General features: G+C 46.1%; 1 protein-coding gene across 2 annotated transcripts in view; it reads left to right on the plus strand.

The window, feature by feature from the left end:
* The window catches only part of LOC119395997 (solute carrier family 35 member F1), a 146,415-nt gene that overhangs the window by 97,238 nt on the left and 25,028 nt on the right, over positions 1-24,149 (plus strand). Inside the window, exon 1 of one of the 2 annotated variants that reach the window (XM_049416852.1) lies at positions 5,046-5,088. The exons of the other annotated variant lie outside the window; for it this stretch is intronic. Within the exon in view, the coding sequence (XP_049272809.1) occupies positions 5,084-5,088 (5 nt within the window). The 5' untranslated portion in view covers positions 5,046-5,083. Of the gene's footprint in view, positions 1-5,045; positions 5,089-24,149 lie in introns of those variants that run through there. 2 annotated transcript variants of the gene reach the window in all.

Consider the following 24,149-nt stretch of genomic DNA (forward strand, 5'->3'; position numbering starts at 1 on the left):
CATCTTCCCCGTTGATTCCTCGTTGCGTCACGAAGGAAGCGAAATGAAGGAATAAAGGAGGAGGGGACAAGAGGGAAAAGAAGAGAAACGCATCTTCTAAAGAAGGTAGTTTCTGAGCCGCGAAGAACAAAAAATTGCGGGAACGAAGGGAGGCGATTGAATGCGCCGGTGGTATGTGGTGGCCGACGCAGAAAAGGCAGAAATACAAGATTCCGACGCGGCCCGTCGGGCTGCCCGTCACGTGACCACCTCGCAACGACCGCCAGCAAGCGGCTCGGCGCACGCTCGCAGTGCTATTTCTCTCTCTCTTTTTTTTTATTCGGCGTATACCTTGTTACTTACTTCTACCTTTTTTTCCACTCCGATGGTCACTATTGGCTGCTTATTCTTATTACGCTTCCGGTCCCGCTTTCGCCACAAAGCAATCCAGAGCGAATTGCATTTTCCTTTTTTTTCTTCTTTTTTTCATCTTCAGCTTCCCTTTCACGGTTGAGCTCTTTATCGGTGTTTGTTCCTCTCCCCAATGGCCTGTACGTCTTTCATTGATTGCGTATATACGTGCCTATTGGCAATAAATAAAACAAAATGCGACAGATATCGAACTGCAGGGAGCGAGCTGGCTTGACTCTATTTCGTGGTTTCTCTCTGCCGCGTTGCGTCTTCGCCCCTTCCTTCATTCTCCAAGCGCGTACCGTGCGTTCTCTTGCGTCCCCTCAAAGGAGAAGGGCGTAAGAAAATAAGAAGTATTGAAAGAAAGACTGCAAAGGAAATAAACCCGCCCATCGGTCTTCCTCGGGCTCGTGTGGCAATCCTTTCCTCAAAAGAATCACGTGGTCTATGCGCGGTTAGTGTGAAAGGGAGGAACGCTGAAGGAGGCAGTCTGGTGTCTCACTGAAAGGCAAAGGAAATTTCCGCAGCGAGGGGATGCAATAGGCGTGTAATAAATAGGAATAAAAAAAAGTTGGATCTTCTTCTTAAAGTTGTTGCGTGACGGTACCTCGTTGCCTCCGCTATTGCCTAACGGTCGACGCGAGGCTTATTTATTACTTTACGCGCGCCACGGTTCTCCTTCGCGAGCATCGGCTAGCTGCCATTGCGATTTGGCTGGCTCGCGTCCTTGATGTCGCTCGCCTGTCTGACCTTGCAGTTTCGCCTGTCGTTACCCGACAGCGGCGCTTCTGCTCGCTACGCCGCCGCTTTTAGTCTGTGGCGTGCTGACTCTTCAGCCGAAGTTCGCCGATCGCATGCGCGTGCGTGCAGTATTTCGCCTTGTGTTTCTTTCTTTGTGTTTTTTTTTTCTTGCTTAGTTTTCATCACTGAAAGGAAAAGAAATAAATGAAAGAGTTGTTGTCATCATTGTTCGGTGACGCCTGCCCCTTTCCACTTGATTGTTAGGATAAAATAATAATAAATAAATAAATATATATATATATATATATATATAATTCCTGGACTCCTATGAGAGAGTCTATCTCTTTATTCTTTAATTATGTTGTTTTCTGTTCAGCGTCGCATTAGCCACACACCAGAGGCTTGCTGGTGATATCGCTTTTTGAATTGCGTTCCACGATTGGCTTCGATTGATATATTCTAAGAAGGCAACAAAAAACCAGAAACTTGGGTCTACGACATAGTTTCCTGCCATTAGTATTCAATTTTGTTTGGCTGAAGTCTGCGGGACTTGTATAGGACGTCGTAGGGGCGATAAACGGCGTCACGTGCCTGTAAAAACAAATGACAGTGAAGGATTGACTTTTTAACTTGGCGAACTTGTACCAACTTTAGTTAGACTTCATTTCGAGTTTTCAAGCATAGAATCGGTGTCAGCTTTTGACAAAAGGTGGAACACAGTGCTCTCACCTTACATTTTGCGAGAAAGTTTAAGAATGGTAGTGCAGCGAAGAACGGCCAATACCCCAACGTTGCAAGGCTGTGCGAGCTGTTCGTTATAATGAGCGTTCGAACGAGCTATTCTGTTATAAAGGGAGAAATCGGCAATATTAATGCATTTTGCCACAAATTTTGTTGCATTCGTGTGTTAATAATCATTACATGGAAATTTAGAAAATCATAGAGTAATAAATTAGTCCTGTAAATTGGGGAATTGGATTTGGTTCATGGTGGACAGAAAACCAACGCAAACGCAGGCAAACACTTCTGTCCCTGTGTATGAGCTGGTCTGCTTTCCACCATAGCGTTATAAATAACGCCATCAGATCAACTTACGCTACAAGTACGAATATTACATATAATCCATTTTTTATTGGCGCCAGTATGCACACATAATATATTTAATACGAGCTGTTCCCATGAGGTCTAACGACCACAGTGCCATAGATTTCTATTAAAAAAAGTTTCAAGAGATTCCATGGTGTAAAGAAGAAACGAAGTGCGCCATGATGACATACTTTACACTTGTAACCCTGCTAATAAAAGTTTCTTTTGCTACAGATCGGTATTGTCTAGCCTAGACAATACTTTTGTTTCTGCGCACATACGCCGACCTTCTACCTAATGGTCGCCGCTAATGATTTCACTGTTGGTAATTGCGGTCGCTTCTCTTCGCGAGTGTTCAGTTCCCGCAAACAGTTATGAATTCGTATTCCTTCTTTGAATACCTTGCGTCGGGCTCAGGAAGTGTTCGAGATGAATAGGACAGTATGACAGTGCCCCACGAAGCGGGGTTGATCGTGCTACATGGGGCGAGGAATGAGTGAGCACCAAATGAGGAGGGCTGGGCCAATGCTCCTGTATATGTTTCCAGGAATCCCGCGTCCTGCGTGGTGGCGTCGTCATTCGTCTTGTCGCTAGCTTCTCTGCCGCGCTACGTTCGCAGAGCCGTACATGGGAGGCGGAGAAGCGTCCGTAAAGCAAAGGCGGGACACCCAGTGTTTCGCTACGTGAAAACGACGCGGCAGTGTGAAGCGTGATGGATTAGAAGCGCGCACTTTGTTGACGACGCGGTGGTTCGTGGGATTGATAGCCTCGTCTCCGCAGTGCAGCGCTTGCTCAGGTAGAAGGTAGCTAAATTTTATCGTGATATACGTGGTATCAGCTTAAGTGGATTGCACGTCCTACTTCACCTGGCATGTTATCCATCTGCGGCCGGTTTCCCGTGAACGGCGCTGGCCGACGCTTCCACGCATAATAGGGTGCACAAATAGAAACAGGACGGTAAGGATGACCGCTAAGTGCAACGCGGAATTTGCGGGTTCGACTCTTACCTGCGGATAGGTCGTCTTTCTGTCCGCTTTCATTTTCCAATAACCCTAATACTTTTTAGGTTTACTTCTGACGTTTATAAATGACGGCAAGTACACAGGGCACGCTTCGTCCATACGTGTAAGCACATTGATCTGCTAAGAAGTGCGCATGCATATTTTTTATGTCGCACACCCACCCACCCACACACACGCACACGCACACACACACACACACACACACACACACACACACACACACACACACACACACACACACACACACACACACGTGCATGTAGCTATGCGTTGATCTTATTGGATGATCATGTTTATTGGAAAGAGAGAGGGAGCGAGATAACTTTATTTGCAGATGAAGGTGGGCAATCGGGGTCTAATAAAGGCGCTAGCGCTTGCTTGATGTTAAATGTTAAGATAGCACTTCTAGGTGCCTTCCAGGGACACAATAGCTGCGCTCTTTAGCGGTGTTTATCGAGCCAAAAGCGCCTTCATCACTTTGGTTGAATGAGCGGCCTCAGGTATATATAGTTGCGAATATTACGGTGGTAATGAGTTCTTCTGACTGCAGACTTCAAGCGCTGTTGCAGAAGGGTCCATGACCAAGTGACCTATTCATTAGAAATGCGAGTAAGTTTATCCTCTGCGCTGCTGGATGATGCCCTGTGTAAACATAATATGCACGCCCTTCTATGCAAAAAGGAATGCTCCTTCGCCATCGGCGCACTCGTGAACAACAACGCGTTGAATCGCGATTTTATCGTCCGAGCACGAGTCACTTGTGCTAACATTTTTCTGCGTTGGGACTGTACATCTATACACATGCGCGATTTTCCTTTCATTTCGCCCTATTAGGAATGCGGCCGACATCGCGCCCGCAACCTTGAGCAAGCCGGCGCAACGTTGTCGTCATTTAGATGCAGCAGTAGGTACATTTGTCCTCGCTAAATAAAAGATCACTGGAGCATGCGCGGGTGTCCGCAGACATTCACGTACGCGCTCCTCTCTAGCACGTATACGCACTTGATTTATATTCATTGTCGTCACGACGTGTAACAAACGGTAATAACTATTAGAGAGAAATTAGCAACAGCCCGCAGAAAGAGCACGTAGATCGCTTGCCTTAAAACAGGAAAAATATCGGGAATCGGTAAGTAAAAGAAAAAAAAAGTAAGTAACAACTACAGCAAAAAAAGACACGAAGACGCGAGCAGATGACACATGCGTTAGTGTAATCTGCTCGCTAGTCCGCGTGCGCAGCGCAATATTTTAGAAATGTGGAGCCTCATGAACTAGCCCGAGCCAACATCGTAAACCAGAAATTAATAAGCAAGCACCAACTAAAGCGCCACCAACAAATTAACAACAGAGTATAACGTACCTTCCTGAGCGCGCCGTTAGAGCGGCCGTGGCAGCACGCTCTGTTAATCACGCGACGTTGTCGACGTATTCGCTTAATTAAAGCTTTATTTTTTTCGTACACGATATACTGGTCCGGTAAAAGTGCGTGGCAGCGAGTCTGAAAGGTGTTTATGCGTAGCGGCCCGTGCATGCCTGGGTGGGAACGCTGGCGCTGCGCATCGAAACGATGACAAGGCAGTCTCGGCTTCCGACGCCGGGAAAGGCGACACCCAGAAGGGACAAGAGAGAATCTAAAGTTCAAAGTTAGACTGCCTCTTCGTAGGCTGCAGCGTATCTGAGCCGCGTCACGTGGTAGCCGAGCGGCTGTTTGGGACAGCGCCGGAATCGAGGTAATGTAACAATCCTTTCTGGCCCGACGCCAGACTGAGAGGTAAGCGAGCGTGAAGAAACGCTTTGAAAGATACGAGGACGATGGAACAGACGTGTTCGCGTGACGTGCGCCCATGATGTGAGTAAGAATATTTTTTTTGTGTGTGTTTGTGCGTCTGTGCGCGCAAGAACCTGACAACCGCCCGGGACGTGTCATGCGTGAAGTGTTGGTGGAAAAGCCGCCGCGCTGGTGCAATGGTAACGTTTGCTCGGCTTCTGACCTCGAAAGACCCGTGTTAGATCCCGGCTGCGGCCCTCGCATTTCGATGGAGGGGAGACGCTAGACCCTCGTGTACTTAGATTGAGGTGAACTTTGGAAAAAAAAGAAAAAAGCCGGCGACCGCAATTTCCGGAGACCTCCACTACGGTGTGCCTGATAATCGTATCGTGGTTTTGGCATGCACATACGTCCCCAGAAGTTATTATTAGCATTAGATGTTGGTGGAAATAATGACAGATAATTGTTGCGATTGAACAGATGACGCTGTGCGCTACATTTAATGCAGGCTTTATACTCTTAAACTGCAACCGAAACTTGCAAGAAACGGGAGATCGCACAATCTTGTGAGAAGCCTTGTGGTAATGTGCGACGGAGGCGTTCACCGTTAGGCAACGCAAAGATATTTTGATATTGAATCGCGATGCGATACAAGGTATTCGGGCAACAAGAACTTGAGATGCAGATACAAGATACTACCGCAATTATTGTACCGATACGATACTTTCCAATTCTATTTTAAGATACTTCGACACATTCGAAAGTTTGTTACGATACGCGTTTTTGTTTGTCAAGGTCCTATTCGCCACGGAATAAAAGCCAGCGAATATTCAATGACGCAACGCGCACATCTGTTGCGCAGTCTCTCTAGTATGCCCGCCTACCGCATGAGGTTGCCGCTCTCAGTTCTGAGCGAAAGTGAAAGTGAACCCTGGGTGACAGAGATTCACGAAAAAAAAAAAAGGCTGGACCTGAGATATTTTGGAGCCACATAAAGGCGCTAGGTAGGAAGCCTGTCACAACGCAACAACATATTGTAGATTAAAGAGGAAATCAATTGGAAGGGTACGAAGCGCTAGGTTACATCTGAAAAGTAACAGCCGATTCGTTTAAAAAGAGCGTCCAGGGAATTTCCCCGGTGAGTAAAAGTGTGGCGGAGAGAGCAACCGAGGAAGAGCTAGTACTGGAGAATTTCAACTGGAAAAAGGCTGAAGGAAACATTCCAAAGCGCACTGCCGCGGGTTTAGATGGGATTCCCGTTAGCCTCATTAACGAACTAGGACATAGCACTAAAGAAGCACTGCTGAAAGCTGTAGAAAAATGCTTAAAGGACAGGCAAATACCGGATAGTTGGCGAAAAAGTAGAATGAACTTAATCTCTAAAGGCAAGGGAGAAAAGGATAACATTCTCTCGCATAGACCACTAACCATTACATCGGTACTACACAGGTTGGCGATGCAAGCAGTAAAAATGAAAATAGAAAAGTGGGCAGAAAACAACGATATTTTGGGAGAACTCCAGAATGGATGTCTAGTCGACAGGCGGTTAGACGATAACCTGTTTGTTCTTACTCAGTGTATAGAAATATCTAAAATAGAAAATAGGCCCTTGTACATGGCTTTTCTAGACATCACTGGGGCGTACGACAAGGTTAATCAGGAAATTTTGTGGGATATATTGAAAGTAATGGGCATGGGTGACGACTGTATACACTTTTGAGGGGGATATACCGAGAAAATACAGTTTGCATAGAATGGGAAGGAATGAGTAGCAAAGAGAACGTTGAGATCGGCAAGGGGCTGAGACAGGGATGTCCTTTGTCCCCGCTGTTATTCATGCTGTACATGGTGAATATGGAAAAGCGCTAGAAGGTAGCAACTTTGGTTTTAATCTGTCACACAAACAGGGCGGTGTGATGATTGAGCAGAAGCTTCCAGGATTATTTTATGCTGACGATATTGTCTTATTTGCTGACAGTCGAGAGGATATACAGCAGCTGGCGGATATATGCGGAAGGGAAGGGGAAGCTCTAGGACTAGGATTTAGTGTAACAAAATGTGGATTGATGGTATTCAATGACCCGTGTGATCAGGCGGTGTCAATACAGGGCCAAGAAATACCGAGGGTGAGCGAATACAAGTACCTCGGAGTATGGATAAATGAGGGTTACAGGTACACGGAGGTACAGGAAAAAGCCTCGGCAGCAAAAGGAAAGAGGAATGCTGCAATAATGAAGCACAGAGCATTGTGGGCATACAATAGGTACGAGGTGCTTCGAGGTGTGTGGAAAGGTGTAATGGTTCCGGGGCTTAGTTTTGGGAATTCAGTGGTGTGCATGAGGGCAGAGGTGCAATCGGGAATGGATATAAATCAAAGGACTGTGGGACGCCTCGCGTTGTGTGCACACGGAGACGACTAATGAGGCTGTAAAGGGCGATATGGGATGGGAAGGTTTTGAGGCAAGGGAGGCTCTGAGCAAAATATGGTTCGAAGAAAGGCTAAGGAATATAAAGGAAAGTAGATGGGCAGAGAAGGTGTTCCGTTATTTGTGTAGGAAGACCGTGGACACACAATGGAGAAAAAGAACTAGGAGGCTCACTAGTAAATATACGGCTGGTAGTGTAAGCAATATGTCAACAAAGAGCGTTAAGCGAAAAGTCAGAGAGGCAGAGAGGATTTACTGGACGACAGCTATGGAGAAAAAACCGGCTTTGAGTAACTACCGAAAGGGCAAAATGAAATACGGAAGGACGCATTTTACGATAATTCAAGGGGAAGCGCTTTACTCTTTGAAGCGAGATCGGGTTGCCTTAGAACGGGTAATTATAAAGCGAGATTCAGTAAAGAAGAAGAACAATGCACGTGCTGCGGGGAAGATCAGGAAACGGCGGAGAATGCTCTGATTGAATGTGGAGACATCCACCCAGGTGTACGTTTGGGCACGAGCCTACATGAAGCCTTGGGTTTTAGAGACAATGGAAAGCTGAACACACCCGCGATTGAAATAAGTAAGAGACGGTTAGAGTATTGGTGGCAGAAAATTATAGAGAAAGGACAAAAATAAATATTGGAAAAAAAGGACATTCTGCCGTAAAGGGCAGAGAAGGGAGCTGAAAAGTTTTTTTTCCGGAGTAAGATAGTTTTAATTGAAGTAAAGACACTAGGCCAACACTAAGAAAAAGAAGAGTAAAGGTTTTTTTTTTGTCGAGCCTGGTGGCACACTTGTCACCGCCCCGTTATAAAGGGGACGCTCATAGCATCCATCCATCATAGCATCCAGCACGCAGCGGGCAAGTAAACATGCCTCGGATAATAATGTCTGCCGCCAAGTGTGAAGTGCGTGCTATTATTCGATTTCTGCGTGCGGAAGGGAGCAATGCAGCTGAAATTCATCGACGAATGATCAATGCGTACGCCACAACTTTCGTGATTGACAGCGAGGTGCGGCAGTGGTGTAGGGAATTTGAAGCAGGACGCACAGACGTTCGTGATGCCGGCGGTGAGAGGAGGAAGCAAGTGTCAACCGGTGATCGTTTTTTTTTAGCGAGTGGACAGGCGAATCGGGAAAAGTCCTGGAGTGACAGTTTCTGTGCTGTGTGAGTCATTTTGCTAAGTTTTGCCGTCATTTCTCTATACCATCGTGGGTGGGAGACTCCAGTACCTCAAACTCTGTGCGAGGTGGTTTCCCAAGATGCTGCTCGGCCATCACAAAACGCAGCGAATGGGCGTCGCCTTAACGTTGCTCCAGCGCTACCGCGATGAAGCAGATGTTTTTATAACAGAGTAGTCTCAGGGGACGATACATGAGCCCGTTTCGAAAGTGAAGACACGAAAGCGCAATCCAAACGGCGGAAGCATTCTGATTCCCTGAGAGCAAAGAAGTTCACGCGAACCTTCTCCGGTAAGAAGTGTATGGCTACTGTGTTCCGCGACATAAATGGTGTTTTCTCGGTGTAGTTCGTGGAACCTGGCCCGACTATCACTGCAGCCTCGTACAACGTCAAGCTAGAGCGTCTACAAAGGGCAATTCGACACAAGCGAAGAGGTATGTTGTCATCAGGCACTGTCCTCCTTCATGACAATGCGCGGCCGTACAGTGCAGCTGCAACAAAGAAGATCCTGCAGTGTTTCCGGTGGGAAGTGTTCCATCACCCACCGTACAGCCCAGACTTAGCTCCCTCTGATTACCATTTCTTCGCTTAAATGAAACGCCAGCTAGTAGGACAGGAGTGTTGACTCAGACGGCGAGCTGCAGACCGGCGTACAGAACTGGTCGAAAGCAACAGCGGCTGCCTTCTACGAGGAGGGTACGGGAAAGTTGGTGCCACGTTACAACAAATTTCTCACTCGAAACGGGGACTTTGTGGAGAAGTAGCTAGGATGCGTATCTAAACGTTCCAGATTTCCAAATAAATCATTTGTAACTTTCACTCTGGCTTTCATTTCGCGACTGATCGGACCTTGAAAGAAAATAGCCCTCGTATTGTAGATCTATATAACGTAGCAGTTAACGCCTATTCACTAAGGTGTTTGCTTGAAAATTTCTTGACTTCGACAAACGTCGGTTACCATATCAAAAGTTTTGCCTTTTTTGCTGAAAATATGTTAGTTTCATTCCGAAACAATTTATTGGGATTGCTTTGGCTGGCTAGCATGACAGCACTTTATGCACTGCCCTGTCATCGGTTTTTGCTTCTCACTTTTGCAACTGATGGGAGTCGCTGCTCTGCTTGCCTTGTAACTAGCGGGTTACCGACTAATTACAAGAACGTCAATAGAAAAGAAGCCTCCGCGCGATGGCGCAAGTACCAGTCAAGTGTAGTCAACTTATCTGCTAAGGTCAGACAATAGAAAATTCAGTGCCTACGGAAAATAGACTACAATGGCTTATTGGAACACTCACGGGAAAAGCGAAGCATTTGATATAATAATGTTTCTCAATTCCCTTTCTGTTTTCTTTTAGGTGTTTCCTTGTAATTTCCACTGTTATGATGGAAACTAAGTTTCGCTATTTTACAGCCGTAAGCAGAATTTTATGACAGCATACTCCAGACGCATCCAGATTATTCTATATTCGTGCTCAAGACCGCATTGACAAACGGAATGTAAATATTTAAATAGTACGTACGACGCAGGTAGTTAGAAATAGGAATGACGCAGCTAACTAATTTTTCCAGTGCGTTACAAAAGACATGTTGCGGTAAACAGACGGGAAAATCAATGCAGAGGCCTAAGGAGTATATTGGTTGCCAAAGGACAGCTAACAATACACTTTTCCTAACAAATAAATAATGATTTAAGAGAACAGGAACAGGAGAGAACAGGATTTAAGAGATTTAAGATAACAGGAAGAACAAACATACGGTACGCCAGTAAGCCTCCTGTTAGGTAAATGCTTCTTTTATAACATGAAGCATCGGTACCGGTAGTGCGGCAGTTGTGAGAATCTTTGCATGTAAGTCAATCTCATGGCTTTCAAATCCTTCAAATCCTTCCATTTGTGAAAGTCGCGAGAAGCAATGCAACCTCATTCTCGCATTCTTCAGATTTAACGGCGCTATAGCAGCATCAGAATTTGCGCGAAAGGCGCCGCAGGCATTGGAGTACGCAGCACAATATAGTGGCTACGAGCACGTGTCATGGAAGCTACACAACTAAAAAGAAAAAATATATATATGAGAAAATAAAAGGCTGGCAACCTTACAGCACGCGCGCAAAGCATATTTATGGCGTTGTCGATCGCAGCAACATCTACAGCGCCGGGGTGACTGTTCTCACTTGCTAAATGCGGAGCCACTCAAAGTTACCTGTTGGTTTGCTGCCATGATTATTTTTCTTTGGATTGGACACGATCATCCCTTGCCGCGAACAACAGTGATGAAAGGGTAATGGAGCTTGTTGTAAGTGTTAAGGGTATTCATTCTCACCCAAACAACGGATGCTAGTGCTCAAGTTCAGCCGTGCCGAATCAAACATTCCTTCGTTGATGTCATTCCTGTGTTGACATTCCTTTGTTCTGTACAAAAGATAATGCGGTTCGAAAAACCAGAATCTGTAAGTTTATTTTCTCGCTTAATTGACATGTTGGAACTGTTTTGCATGTTTTATTGAGCCTCACCTTTCACTAGCGTCGTTTTTTTTCTTACTTATTGTTTTGTCCTGCCGCATCTCACTCAACAAGTTGAACAAGGGTGACTGGTGGGCTAGTTGGTACTGAACTGCTTGATGTTTTGCAATAAAACGGAAAGGCGGGCTAGTTGGTTTGGCTGCGCTGGTCCTTGTGAACTTTCGTCTGTGTCCTCGTGTTGCGTGCGCAATATTATCATTATGCTTGATGTTTACGGCAGTGGAACGACACATGAATGCAGAAAACACGAGAACGCCACAGTGCTGTGTCGTGCGGTGGCCTCTTCGGTCCAGGATGGCACTGTCGCTTCAGTTTCTGTCGTCCCTGCGTCGTTTCTTTGCGCTAAACAAACTTCATGACATGCACGCGATAAGTGAAAGGTTATAGCGGCATTCTATGTTCTACACCATTCAAGCAACAATCTTTGTTCGACGATTGTTCATCACTTCATGTTTACATGAACGCCTGAATTGCCGCCGTGTTTGGTTTTGCACTGTGTGTTGTTTATCCCTCCGCCGTCAATTAGCGAAATTGATACTTAGTAATTAACGATGTAAATAATATCATTTATCAAGAAAATTGTCACGCACTTGTTTTTTCGTGTTTGTCCCAACAGCCAAATAAACAGCGCCATGCGTGAGCATAACCTTGGTTTCAGCCTTTTTGAAGGCGCCTTCCGAAAACGCAGATTACTAGACCAAAGAAAAAAAAAAGAAAGGCTGTAAAGATAGTGATTCCTGGCTAAGCCGGGGAACAGGTAATTGTTAACCGATTAAAAAAATTAATCGGCCATCCCTAGCTGAGAACATGTCCTTTCTGCTTATCGCCAAGCTCGCTCTGCCTTGGCCGTTGTCAGTGACGTGGGCACCGTCTAGTGAACAGCCCCCCAACGTTCGATATTCGAACGCTCGCTTTTCGAACAACGACTTACCCCCCCCCCTCCCCACACCCAAAAGTTTGCGGAACGCGAAATTTCCGAAAACGCGATATTCCCGCTTTGTCTGAGAACACAGCCTCCAAATAGATGTTCCAGCCTGTAATAGTCCTAGCGACCTACGCAACTACCTGCTACGTTAGAAGCGCCGTGCACTAACGGAGCAGAAATTCGCATTTAATGTGAAGCTCACGTTCCGAAAACTTTTGTGGGCGGCTGTACACGCCTTCGGAGATGACATAATTTATGTTCCGCATTTCTGTCACGGCTCTTTTGGCGACAGCGGGGCCGCAGGATAAGCCAAGTCATGCTCTCGCAATACAATACAATACCATAGAGAAAGAAAAATGTTGACAATACTGTTTTCCAGCTCGCTGTAGTACCGTCGTGCTCTGAAACTTCGGAGGCAACTGTGGAATAGTGAACTGTCCCTCTTCTCCAAGAAAGGAAATATTATTGAACAAATACTCGGTACTTGCATAGGTTTACAGTCATTGGAGCTAAATATACAAGGGCACGCTTAGCCTAAGTAATCCTGAAAAGCCTCCATGCTCGATCTGGTTACGCGGCAGAGTTCTGTTGCCTATCAAAATAGCCTAACCCACAACCTAAACGTTAAAAAGTAATGCAAAAATGAAATTAAGTTTCCTTGACATCCTTTAACCCAACGACCAAGCAAGGGGCAGGTTCAACAAAAAAAAAAGCATCGATAGCCATAGCAATGAATGAATGAACGAAAATCAGTTATCCTGTATGCACGTGCGAGGCGAACTGTGCTTTTTTAAACCTCCTTGCATGCGCCCAAGTGACACGGGATGACCACCCAAGCCTAAAATATGCTGCGTCGCCTGACGTGTGCAAGTGTGCTTTAAATAGGCGCGCCCCCTCACCGCAGCCAGTGCTCGTGACAACACTGTAGCCTATATTATCCAACACTAGCCGACATTATCCGTAATTTAGCCGACAAAAACCAATACTAGTTACCATTCAGCAAAGAGTCGCCGGATCAGCCATAATTTATGGTGCACTTTTGACTGTATGGTATGCTTACTTGTAGCGGCAAGTGTAGAGACTTGCTTTCCTTCGGTAGAAATATGACATTCATTCATTCATTCATTCATTCATTCATTCATTCATTCATTCATTCATTCATTCATTCATTTTATTTGCAGCAATAAACAATGTTGCGGCAGGCCGGGGAAAGAAAAAGCTGATAAAACAGCTTGAGGGTGTCCTGGCAACCCTACACGCATGTCAGCACAAACCGCTAATACAAAAAGAAAAAGAAAGCACACATACAGTACATTGCACTTGGCCCACCTAAAAGAAAGAAGCGTGCTTGCACAGACCACGTGAAGAACTTTTTCAAAAACATTCCCTTGTTACAAACAACAAAAACGACACAAATACACGACGACTTTCTGAAGCCAAGTTTATGGCAAAGATGTTGACAAACACTTTATGTAGTTCTTTAAGTGAAATTTGTGTGGTGTTAAAAAGCTCTTCTTTACTAAGTAAATTAGCAGTATTGTAACATAATGCCGTATGTAAGAACCAAACAGGTTTTAAAGAAACCTCCTTGGCAAGAAATTCGTGGGGCCGCAACATCCACATCCACATAGGGACGAATTACCAGTGAAACCGTGTTCGCGTTTCTGCTGTACAGTACGGTGCACTGTTAAAGGGAACACTGGAATGAGCACCCTTCATATTGCTGGCCCCGTAACGGCAAGTGGGTGGGGAAACTTCGTTCGTGCATCGCACTGTTCTGTCAAAAGGAGTCGCAGCTGTCAACCACCAGTAGTCTTATGCAAATCTAAGTCACTGTGCTTTTGCAAGACAGCGAAATCTGAACGTGCCTTGCACGCAAGTGTTCCCTTTAACAGTGGACCCGTCTGTACATGCCTCTTCCCTCATTCCTCCGGCGTGAGCGACTGCAGACGGCGACGCTCTTCCTCGGACACAGGGTCTGTTAAAAATGGAAGAAAATGACGGTCGCGCACCGCGCGCTGGCAATCATCATTGGGATCAGTGTGGCATTAAAGTGGGAAGAAGAAGGCAGCCATGCCGTCGGTCTCTGTTCTTTTCAGGGTCTTCGGCCGCCTTCTCCGCTTTTACGCGGTGCCGCATTCGCTGTGTGTATCGCGTCGCTGCCCTCGACGCCTCTCCGCTTTTCCTCCGGCTTGAGTGCACTGCGCGGCCTCGCCGTGTCCGGTATCTGGCAGTGCTCTTCTACGTCATAGCGCAGCAGCGCGACCACACCACGCCTACGAAATCGTCGCCGTCGCACTCTTTTCCCTTCCTCGATCCCCCAGCAGTCTCTATTCCTGTGGACATCAGGACCAATACGGACGCAAGCCGCCCCTCGTTTGACTTTGCATGATGTGTTGTTTGTCGCTTGACTATGCATTAGCGCCAATTATATTTAGCATTTAACTATGTAAATATGATTGTAAATATCATATAAATATCATAAAATAACAATGTAAATATGATTGTATGATGAAACCGTTACGCCGCGGTGTTTTAACTGCGAAGCTATTTGTGCGGCCTATCAGGAAACTAACATCATCACAGGCTACATGTGCCATGGAAATAGGGCAAATCCCACTACTCACCACTGGTTTACTAAGAGAGAGAGAAAGCTATAGAAAGAAACAGAGAAAAAAAAATTGAGAGGGAATAATGGGAATAAAGACGTGAAAAGATAGAAAAAAGATAAAAAGAGCGAGAAAGAGAAAGAAATACAGATGAAGAAATAGAAAGAAGCAGATACAAAATAGAGATACAACAAACAAAGAGAAAGAGAAAGAAAGAGAAAAAAAGAAAGAAAAAAGAAAGAAAAAAAAATAATGAGAGGAGGCGCTGTCCGAACAGAAGAGCAGCCTACCCAACGCAACTTGGGGTACCAGTGTCTTGGATGCCCAGTTCTAATACTCGCTAGTTATATAATAGCCAGTTGAACGAGCAGGAGTTCTGCGCACGCTCTCTGTGCTAAACGCAACGTTGTTACGTACGCAACGCCATTACGGACGCTACGGACGCAGTACTAGAGCTTATCAGGCTATACCGCATCAGCGGAATGGGACGCGTCGCATACCAAGTCCGTCGCATACGCGGTGTAATTCTGCAGTGGGCTGCATGCCCACTGCAGCTACGCTCATATGACGCGTAAGAATGCCGCCCAGCCTGCTAACCATCTTAGGGACTTCGCTCCCTTTATTTACTGCGGCTAAGCCATATAGCTGCCGTCTTTTCATTCAGACCCGTTCCTTCGGGGGGGCCTCATACGCCGCCTCAATATAATGCGGGCGTTCTGCAGCAGCTCATCTCGGGCAATAATCTGACTGCAATAATCTCTCGCCCGGAAACCAAGAATGCGTACACGTATAAAATAGCGAAGATAATTTTCTCACTTTCTTCCTCCTTGCCAATCTTTTAGTCCACTATGTTGTCCATTTTCTATTTCTTTTTAACCCATATAGTGCTTCAGCATTTTCATTTGTGCGCGCTATGCATCTAGGGTGTTGCATGCCTGCGGGAAAGGAGGGTGGGGGGGAGGGGGTGAGATGGCTGTAGACGGCGCTGCATGGCCCCCTAACGACGACGGCATCTCGTGGTTCTCGCAGCACCCTTTCACTGCGGACCACTCCGCTATCTCTTTGGCACTCGCCAAGCTCTATATGGCGGCCCGAAGGGGGTGAAGATAGGCGAGGAGCCGGGCAGTTCGTGTCCTTCCAGGATTGAGCTGTCTTCATGTGTAGCTCTAGGGTTATTTACGACCGGTGCCGATGTCGTCGGCGTTGGCGCCAACTCCAGTTCATCTTTGTACACACATAGAAGCGCCCCTGTATAGATGTCGTATAGACGCAGTTTTCCTGTGTTTTTTTTTTAAACCTAGTCTAACTTTCTTTCTCTCTTTCTTTCTTTACATTGAAGAAAGAAACTGCTTGCGGATGTTCACAGAGACCTAGAGAGCCTGTTGACTTGTTTTGTTTTTTTTTTGCCACTAAAAGCAAAACTACAGCTCCTGCTCTCTGCAAGTTCAACAAATAAAGAAACAAGGATATAAAGAGATTGAGCCATTGTATCGAGAGCAACTGCTTTTCGCAACGTGGACGTGACTTTTAGTCCGCTAAAGAGAAGGAGATGTCGATGAGAATGTCGGGAGAAAAGATTAAAAAAAAAATAATAAAAGGAAATGCGCTCTCAAGTTGCGATTTCGAAAGCGATGCTCCTCTAAGAGGACGGGAAAAAGGACGCAAGAAATGCGTGACCCGGCATCTATCTCCCCAGTAGTAGCAGAAGTCGTATATGGCACTGAGTGGCGGTTGATAGACGCACGTGCCTCATAAATAAATAAATAAATAGAGATACCCAACTGAAAGAAAGGCGGGAGTTGGGTATATATGCGGGCCCCGAAGGCTGGATGCTTTTCGAGGCACTGTACTGTAATTTTGGCCCGGAAAAAAAAAAACAGTGGCGATTGACGTCGCTACGTGAGGTGGATCACTCGCCATGCATGGAGAATATGCGAAAACCGCGCCGGCGTTTACTCCTCCATCGGTTCCTACATTCCTCTTACGCCATCTGTATACTCTATAGTTCCAGTCACTTCTTTTTCGCTAAGTCGTGCGAGAGGCAAGAAAGATGAACTGATGTGGTTTTATCGCTGCAACTTTATTTATTTATTTATTTATTTATTTATTTATTTATTTATTTATTTATTTATTTATTTACGTGTATTTACAGATACTGCAGAAGTGTTTGAAGGCGGACTAGTTGGTATAGGTTCATACTGAAATATTCGCAGCGCAAACTAACGGGACACAGAAGGGGAACACAAACAAGCGCTGACTGAAACTTGGATTTATTCACAGTTCATGTTTTCCTGCACGTTTTCTTGGTATATATTATCTTCCGTGAATAAATCCAAGTTTCAGTCTGCGCTTGTTTCTGTTCCCCTTCTGTGTCCTGTTAGTTTGAGCTGCCAATATTTCAGTAAGATACTGCAGGTCATTTCTGGCCCAAGCGGGAGTGGGTACATATATAGAAACAACTAAACGACGAATAAAGAATAGAAATGCACTCTCAAGGACAAATACAACAAACGAATATGTAGAAGGATCAAGTTGTAAATTATTTTGGTTCGCAACATGGTCAAAAAAAATTCGGCCGATCCCATGCGTTGTGAGAATCGGTTTCATGCGAAGCAGTAAGAGTAGTTCTAGGCTGCGTTTTATGGCTTTGAGCCGAGCGTTACGAGGTGGATCGACGTGTTTTTGTAAGTGTAGCAGCTGTGTGCACATCGTGGGCTTACCAGGCACGTCGACGACACTGGCGTTTAAAGGGTAACTTATAGTGCGACGTAACGTCAGCCCTCACGTTAGAGTACATACGTCAGTATTGTCGACACTAAGTGCACTTTATGATTTAAATTTATTGTAACTATATCAAAGAATAATAAGTAGCATTCCTGCACGATGAGATTGTGGCGCCGATAAAGTTTTCTGAACCGGTAATACAACGTTGGTTTCCTACTTTCAAATGCTAGCGAGTTGAAAGGCCTCTTTATCAGTAATGTCTGAAAAGAGCGTGATTTGCCGTTTTTGTTATGGTTTGACAAGAGATCACAATTATTTTGAAACCTGAAAGCTAGTTGCGTGCCGATGTCTGTTTTCACACACTCACAGCGATAAGGCTTCTCTCTCTCTCACGTGATGTTTTGGTTGAACGTGCACTCAACACAGTGAAAGTTTCTCGTCTTTTTTTTCTCTATGTTGTTTACATTTACTTAGTGTTTCGCTTTCAACATCCCAGCCGCCACGGTTGTACAGTGATTGCGGTGTTCAGCTACTGACCCGAAGGTCGCGGGTTCATTCCCAGCCGCAGAGGTCGCATTTTCAACAACCATTCATTACAGCGTGCTTCATAATCATACCGTGGTTTTGGCGCGTAAAACCACAGAAATCATTACATTATTTCGACACCCTTGCTTAAAACGGTGAGAGCCGCTAGCACAACTTTGAGATCAGCTATTTACCGCACACACCTCCGGAACGAGAACGCGTAAAAGCCGAGACAGACGGCACGTGTTCCCATATGATGCGACGTGCGGCGTCGGATGGTCCGGCATGCGGCGCACGACGATTCAGCACACATGGGGCGAACGAGCAATCAGCTGTAGGGTCCACCCACATACGGTGCCTCGGCGTGCACACTCGGAATACTTCGTATACTCGTAATGAAGCACAAAAGAAACAACCTTGCACAGCAACGATTCGTTCAATAAGAAAAGAATAACTAAAACTACGCCTTCGCGAACGACAAGCACATCGCAACAGCCCGCCGTCACTCACGACTCCGATGGTAGGCCTAGCACAGCGGATGCCGGCCGTCGCCTACGCCGTTCGCGGTCATACGCGAGGTCGTCATAGAGAGCTTGTTTTTACCAACACGATTAAGCTTTGTACTCGCATGTAATGCGATGATGTGAAGAGCAAAGGTGGAAGCGAAGCGAGCCGGCTCGCCGAGACGACGGTGTTGCTGTGTTTACCTGCGAAATGGCCTTGCATCGCCGCTAGCGATCTCGCTATAGATATGTATAGTGTTTCGGAAACAGGCGCTGTCTTGCAGAAACGGCACACTTCAAACATCACTTTATTCACTCAGTCATTATTCACGTCACAAACAAAACGTACTCAATGTTTATCACGCCGCCGCGAGCGGCGATGTTGGCCAATGGTCCGAGGCTCGACTCCACCGACTCGCCTTGGCCACGGTGACCAGAGCGGCGACTGGGAGAGGGCGCCACCAGCGGCGTGACGACACACGTCTCCCGCGCTGTCATTGGCCGCGGCCTTCCGACGGTCCGATGCGGCGACGAAAATATGTGCCCGGTTTGACGCACGCCGGGCATGCAATGCGGCGGTCCGATGCGATGAAACGTCACCATTCCGGCTCCCGCACTGCCGCGTCGGACGTCGCATCGGATGGAAAATCGTACCGTCTGTCTCTGCCTTACCTCGTGGCTCGTGCCGATACAAAATCCTTTTGGCTAGCGTTTGGCTTGCTTGAAGGCCATTACGGTCTGCATTAAGTTCAGATATGTTTTTCACTTTAGTTACCGTTGTTAATAATAACAAGTATTATAATAACTAAACAGAAACAAAGCATGGCTAAACGACGTGAATTCGTTTAGAAGCCAAAGGGTCGCCCGAGATAAACGCTATCGCCGAACCACTGCGATGGCAAGAACTCTTCCAGAATCGCCGTATATATATATATATAATGTGTGTGTGTGTGTGTGTGTGTGTGTGTGTGTGTGTGTGTGTGTGTGTGTGTGTGTGTGTGTGTGTGTGTGTGCGCGCTACTGTACGGCGATCGACCGAGTAGCAGGCTGACATTCTCTGGTGCTCTTGGAAGCCTTGCGCGCCAGCGCGATCATTGTGCATCGAACCGCAGCGGCTCTCGGTTTTCCTGAGCACCTTGGGCGCTAACTGCCTTAGCGGCCGTTCATTATACTTTATAACGAAGCGAATCGGAAGGACGTCGTCAGAGGTGAGGGCTCTCTATGCTCGCTCGAAGGTTCGCTATAGTATCGCTTCCTTTTTCAGCAGCCGGGCCTCCGCCGCCTGCGCCTTTGTTTCTGTGATTTATTTCCCCTCCTATCCTTGTTTTTTCTGTATGTGATATACAACTACTTTGCTGTTTTATTTTCTTATCGCTCGTTCGCATAATGAACAGCCACTGTTCGTAACTTTGAAAGCGTGCTTGCGTATCTTGCCACTATTTAGCTGCTTTCGTGCTTCCCCCCAAGCGCTGGCCACAAGCGCTCGTTAGGATAATTCCATGCAGCGGCAATGAAGCTGGTCACACTGCGAAAGTACGCGCCACTGGAAATCGTTGATGCCCTAACTCTCGCGGGAGGTCTTGGAATGTTGTCGCTACTTTCGATGGCCCGTGAAACCTTGCTTAGTAGAAAAATAAATAAATAAATAAATAAATAAATAAATAAATAAATAAATAAATAAATAAATAAATAAATAAATGGCTAGGAAAGTGAACCTTACAACCACCCGTTTGTAGCACGAAGCCACTAGAAAATCCGTGCTGCTTTCTCGGAAAGGAAGCTTCTTAGTTGCCGAAAAATTTTGTGGATTAATTCGCCCTCGGGCTGCCACTTGCTAGCTTCCTGGTTAGCCCACTTGGAAGAACGACCGCCCCCGGAAACGCGTTGGTGCGGGGTTCGCTCCCCGTACCTGGACGAATATTTCGGCAACTAAGAAGTTTTTTTTTTTTCTGAGAAATTCGTACGAATGTACTTGTGTCTTCGTGCTACAAACGGGTGGTTTTCAATTTTCCTTTCTTAACCCTTCCGCCGCCTTGCGGGATTCTGCAGAAATAATTTGCAAATAAATAGTTGTCACAAACGACAGGTTAATGTCAGTCGTTTCTTTCGTTCCTGTGTTTCTGTGTCCTTGTTTTTTTATTTTTTTTGCTTTTATATGAAAATCGTGGTCAAAAACCGCAGTTGCGAATGTTGCGGTTCATTTATCGTAGTATGAATGGAAGAAGACCACATGTAGGAATAGAAGACATAGAAGAGGCCTTCCCTACCAGGTTAAACCTGTATCAACCAGTGTAGCACTTCAGTAGCTACAACAGAATCGTTCAGATATACCATCGTAATTTTAGCTGAAAGGGCGTATAGTGTCGACACAGCAAGACAGAACGACAGCGGAATGACGCGGGTTCGATCCCGGCAACGGTGATCGCATTTCGACGGAGGCGAAATACTGGATGCCTGCGTATTGTGCGACGTGTACGTGTGCGTTAAAGAGGCCCGTGTACGTTAAAGTATCCCAGTCAGTTGGTCTACATTATCCGAAGTTGGTCTACATTATCCGAGACCTCCACTACGTCGTGCGTCATGATGATATTGTGGTTTGGTTTTTGCACGTACATTACCGGTGCTTGTTCACATTAGAACGGTAACGGACTATGCGGACTGAAGCTTAATGCGGCATACATATCAAGAATTGTAACTTGAGAAACGAAGGCCAGACACGAATAAAAGAACAGCGCCTGAAGCAATAAAACAACGGTTTGATGACTTAACGTCCTCTTTTTTTATACTTCGTCGTTAACGTCCTTGCAATGCAGATAATGCAGTGTCAACTGACCAATCTGCCACCATTGCGACCTCCAACCGACATAGTGTACAGTTGGTGGAGCGCTTGTGCACGTCTGGCTTGATCAAATGAGCCTCATTATCTGGACAGTATTACCCCACAGTGTCTTCAGCGCCGCGTTTGTCTTTAGGTGCCTGCGTAGCCCTCGCTGACGCAAATTTATTGAGATACTCGCACCAGGAATAGGTGCTTTGCTCCACGCTACACGCAGTCGCCAAGCAGTGGAGCTTCTAACCTGTCAGCTCGAAGTTATCATCACAGCGATGAGCTTTATTAAGAATCATTCTCTTCTTGAAGTGGTCTACTTATATACGCACACTTCGTGCGAGCGTGTCTGTCTTTTTTAATTAATTTAACATTACTCGGTTGACGTCATTAAATTCTATGTGTTTAGTCGCAGAATGTGCAGTTAGCAGTTTCTATTCTAGATTAGCTGTTTATACGCTCTTTGTAAGAAAAAAAAAACTCTCTTTATTCCGAAAAGCTTTGTATTTTTTATCATTGCCTGTTATCGCGTTTTGATAATTAAATAGTTTTTCATATGTGGAGAAGCCGGCGGCACACTAATCGCTCGTAGTAATTGAATTTAAGATAAATCATTACCCCAGTCAGTTGGCAAGTTAGTGGTTAGCCTGGCCAGCTTGCAAGCCTAAACGGTGACTGCGCGCGAGAATGCAGCCAGTCCCGGTAATATAATTTGTTAAAAACCGCGTGGCCTATAGACAGACTGCGCAAAAATATACGTATTCAGATTAGCTCCGCAGGCAACAAGCTTGGACGTTCCGGTTGATCGCCGCAGTTGCCGCGTTATTAACTCCGCCGCCGCACTGCAACCACGAACGGCAGATTGCCGAGCGCGATTTCAGACCATGGGTAGAAGTATTGGTTAGCGTAACCGGCCACGCGAATCTCCGGAGTTTGTCCAGGTAGTTGAGGCTTGGTAGAAGGGGGGGGGGCTCGTCTAGCGAATCGTAGATGTTGTTCGGACAATGAGCTTTTAAATTGACATCCGCTACCTCCACCTAACTAGCCGTCGGATTAACTAGCCGTGGGAACTCACCCCGAGATAATGGACCCTGGCTCCTCAGTCTGTGCATTCTCCCAAGCGTGGCATCCTTGTTCAAGCGCCAGATAAAAATTCGTGAACCATTCGGCTCTGTGAAGGTAGATGACCAGCGGAGCTATGTAGCGCACGGCATGGAGGTTGCGCAGAATTTTGATGAAGGTATGGATAAGTACAGGAAGTCCATTTTGAATTTAGCGCGTACTCCTTCAATTTTTTTTTTTTTTTACCGCTTGAGTGGCGTGCGTCTTTATGGCGCTACACGCGTCGTCTTGACTGGCTCGCCGCATGCGCTTGGCGTTTCGCGCACTATCTTGGGAAGCCATTTGAGCAGCAATGCGTCTTTGCCTCTCCGTTTCGCGACACTTTAGTGGAGCAGTGGTGAATAGTAGGACTTGCCCAATTTCTGTGGCGAACACTTCATTGCCCGCGGACGACTTCTTCATTTTTAGTCGACCAGTGGTTCGTAGTGGCGCTTATTCAATTACTGTGACACATGCATGCGCTAGGGGTTTCCTGCGTACGGACAGATGTTTCACCCAGGCATCACTGGCGTAGCCAGGGAGTTCGGGGGGTTCCACCCCCCCCTCCCCCCAACTTCCTGGCTACGCCAGTGACTCCCGGGTGAACACCCCCAGCCCCGAAAATTTTCAATGTCGCACCTCTATGTATTCACGCACACGTACACACGCACACACCAAGATACATACAGGGTGGTTAAACCCTGCCCCGAAAAAACATTTCTGGTTACGCTACTGCTATGCCTATACGGCTTCGCGTAAAACATTCTGCGTGCAGTGTTTTACACGCTCGGTAACACTCGACTCGCAAGCCCACTGCACACTTGTACCGGACATTTTGTAAAACACACACAAGGAAGAGCACGAAAGTTGGGGAATTGTCCGAGGGGCTCGTTCTCTGTATAACACGCAACTAAGGAAATTGACATACAATTAAGCCAAGGAAAGCGTAGCGGGTATTATTTGTGGTTTTTTAACTGTATTGTAATGATTCTCACTTAAATTGATACAAATTAAAGTGGACGAAAAATCACTCTTTCCGTCGGTGGAATCCGAATCCAGAACCGTGCGACGTCATGTGATGGCGTGAGCTTGACATACAAATGTTTGAAAGTGTGACGTCACAGTGACGGCGCACGGTGACGTCACAACATGATGTCGAGATGACGGCATATGATGACGTCACAGCGCGAAGTCATCAGTGATGTAGGTAACGTGCGTTTTTGTACCGCTTCATTTGCCTGCCGTGTTTTCGCTCAAGGGACCGCGCAACGCGACACTTAAAGGGAATCTAGAAAAACGATTTTTATCGTATCAGTAAATGACTCCTTCAGGATACTAAAAACACCGCGCTTGCTTCGAGAAGACGCTTAGTAAAAACACCACGCTTGCTTCGAGAAGACGCTTAGTAAGCGAGAAAACGAGCAAAATTAAAATGCGGGTGGCGATACCGCCTTGAAGTTCCCGCGCCAGTCGCCGTGACGTCATAGATCTTGACATCCTCTATAGCCTACGTCCTTTGTAATCACTAAAAATCACGTACATTGTCTTCTGAGGGAGCCAGGGACTTAATGTACCAAGTTTCAGGAAATTTCGTGTTGTGCCTATGCGATAAAAATACGAAATAGCACTTCGAAATCCGGGACGTCGGCATCGGAGATTTCGGCGGTAAATTTAAGAGTGAAACATTTGAGATTGTTTTGCCCGCCTATTAACAAAGCTTTCGTGGCGAAATTAGTGACACTAATGTTTTCAGAGTACGATTTGTCAGTCTAACCTAATTTATTGTTTAATATTTAGTGT

Source organism: Rhipicephalus sanguineus, chromosome 6, assembly GCF_013339695.2.
Source record: "Rhipicephalus sanguineus isolate Rsan-2018 chromosome 6, BIME_Rsan_1.4, whole genome shotgun sequence".
Taxonomy (NCBI): Eukaryota; Metazoa; Arthropoda; class Arachnida; order Ixodida; family Ixodidae; genus Rhipicephalus; species Rhipicephalus sanguineus.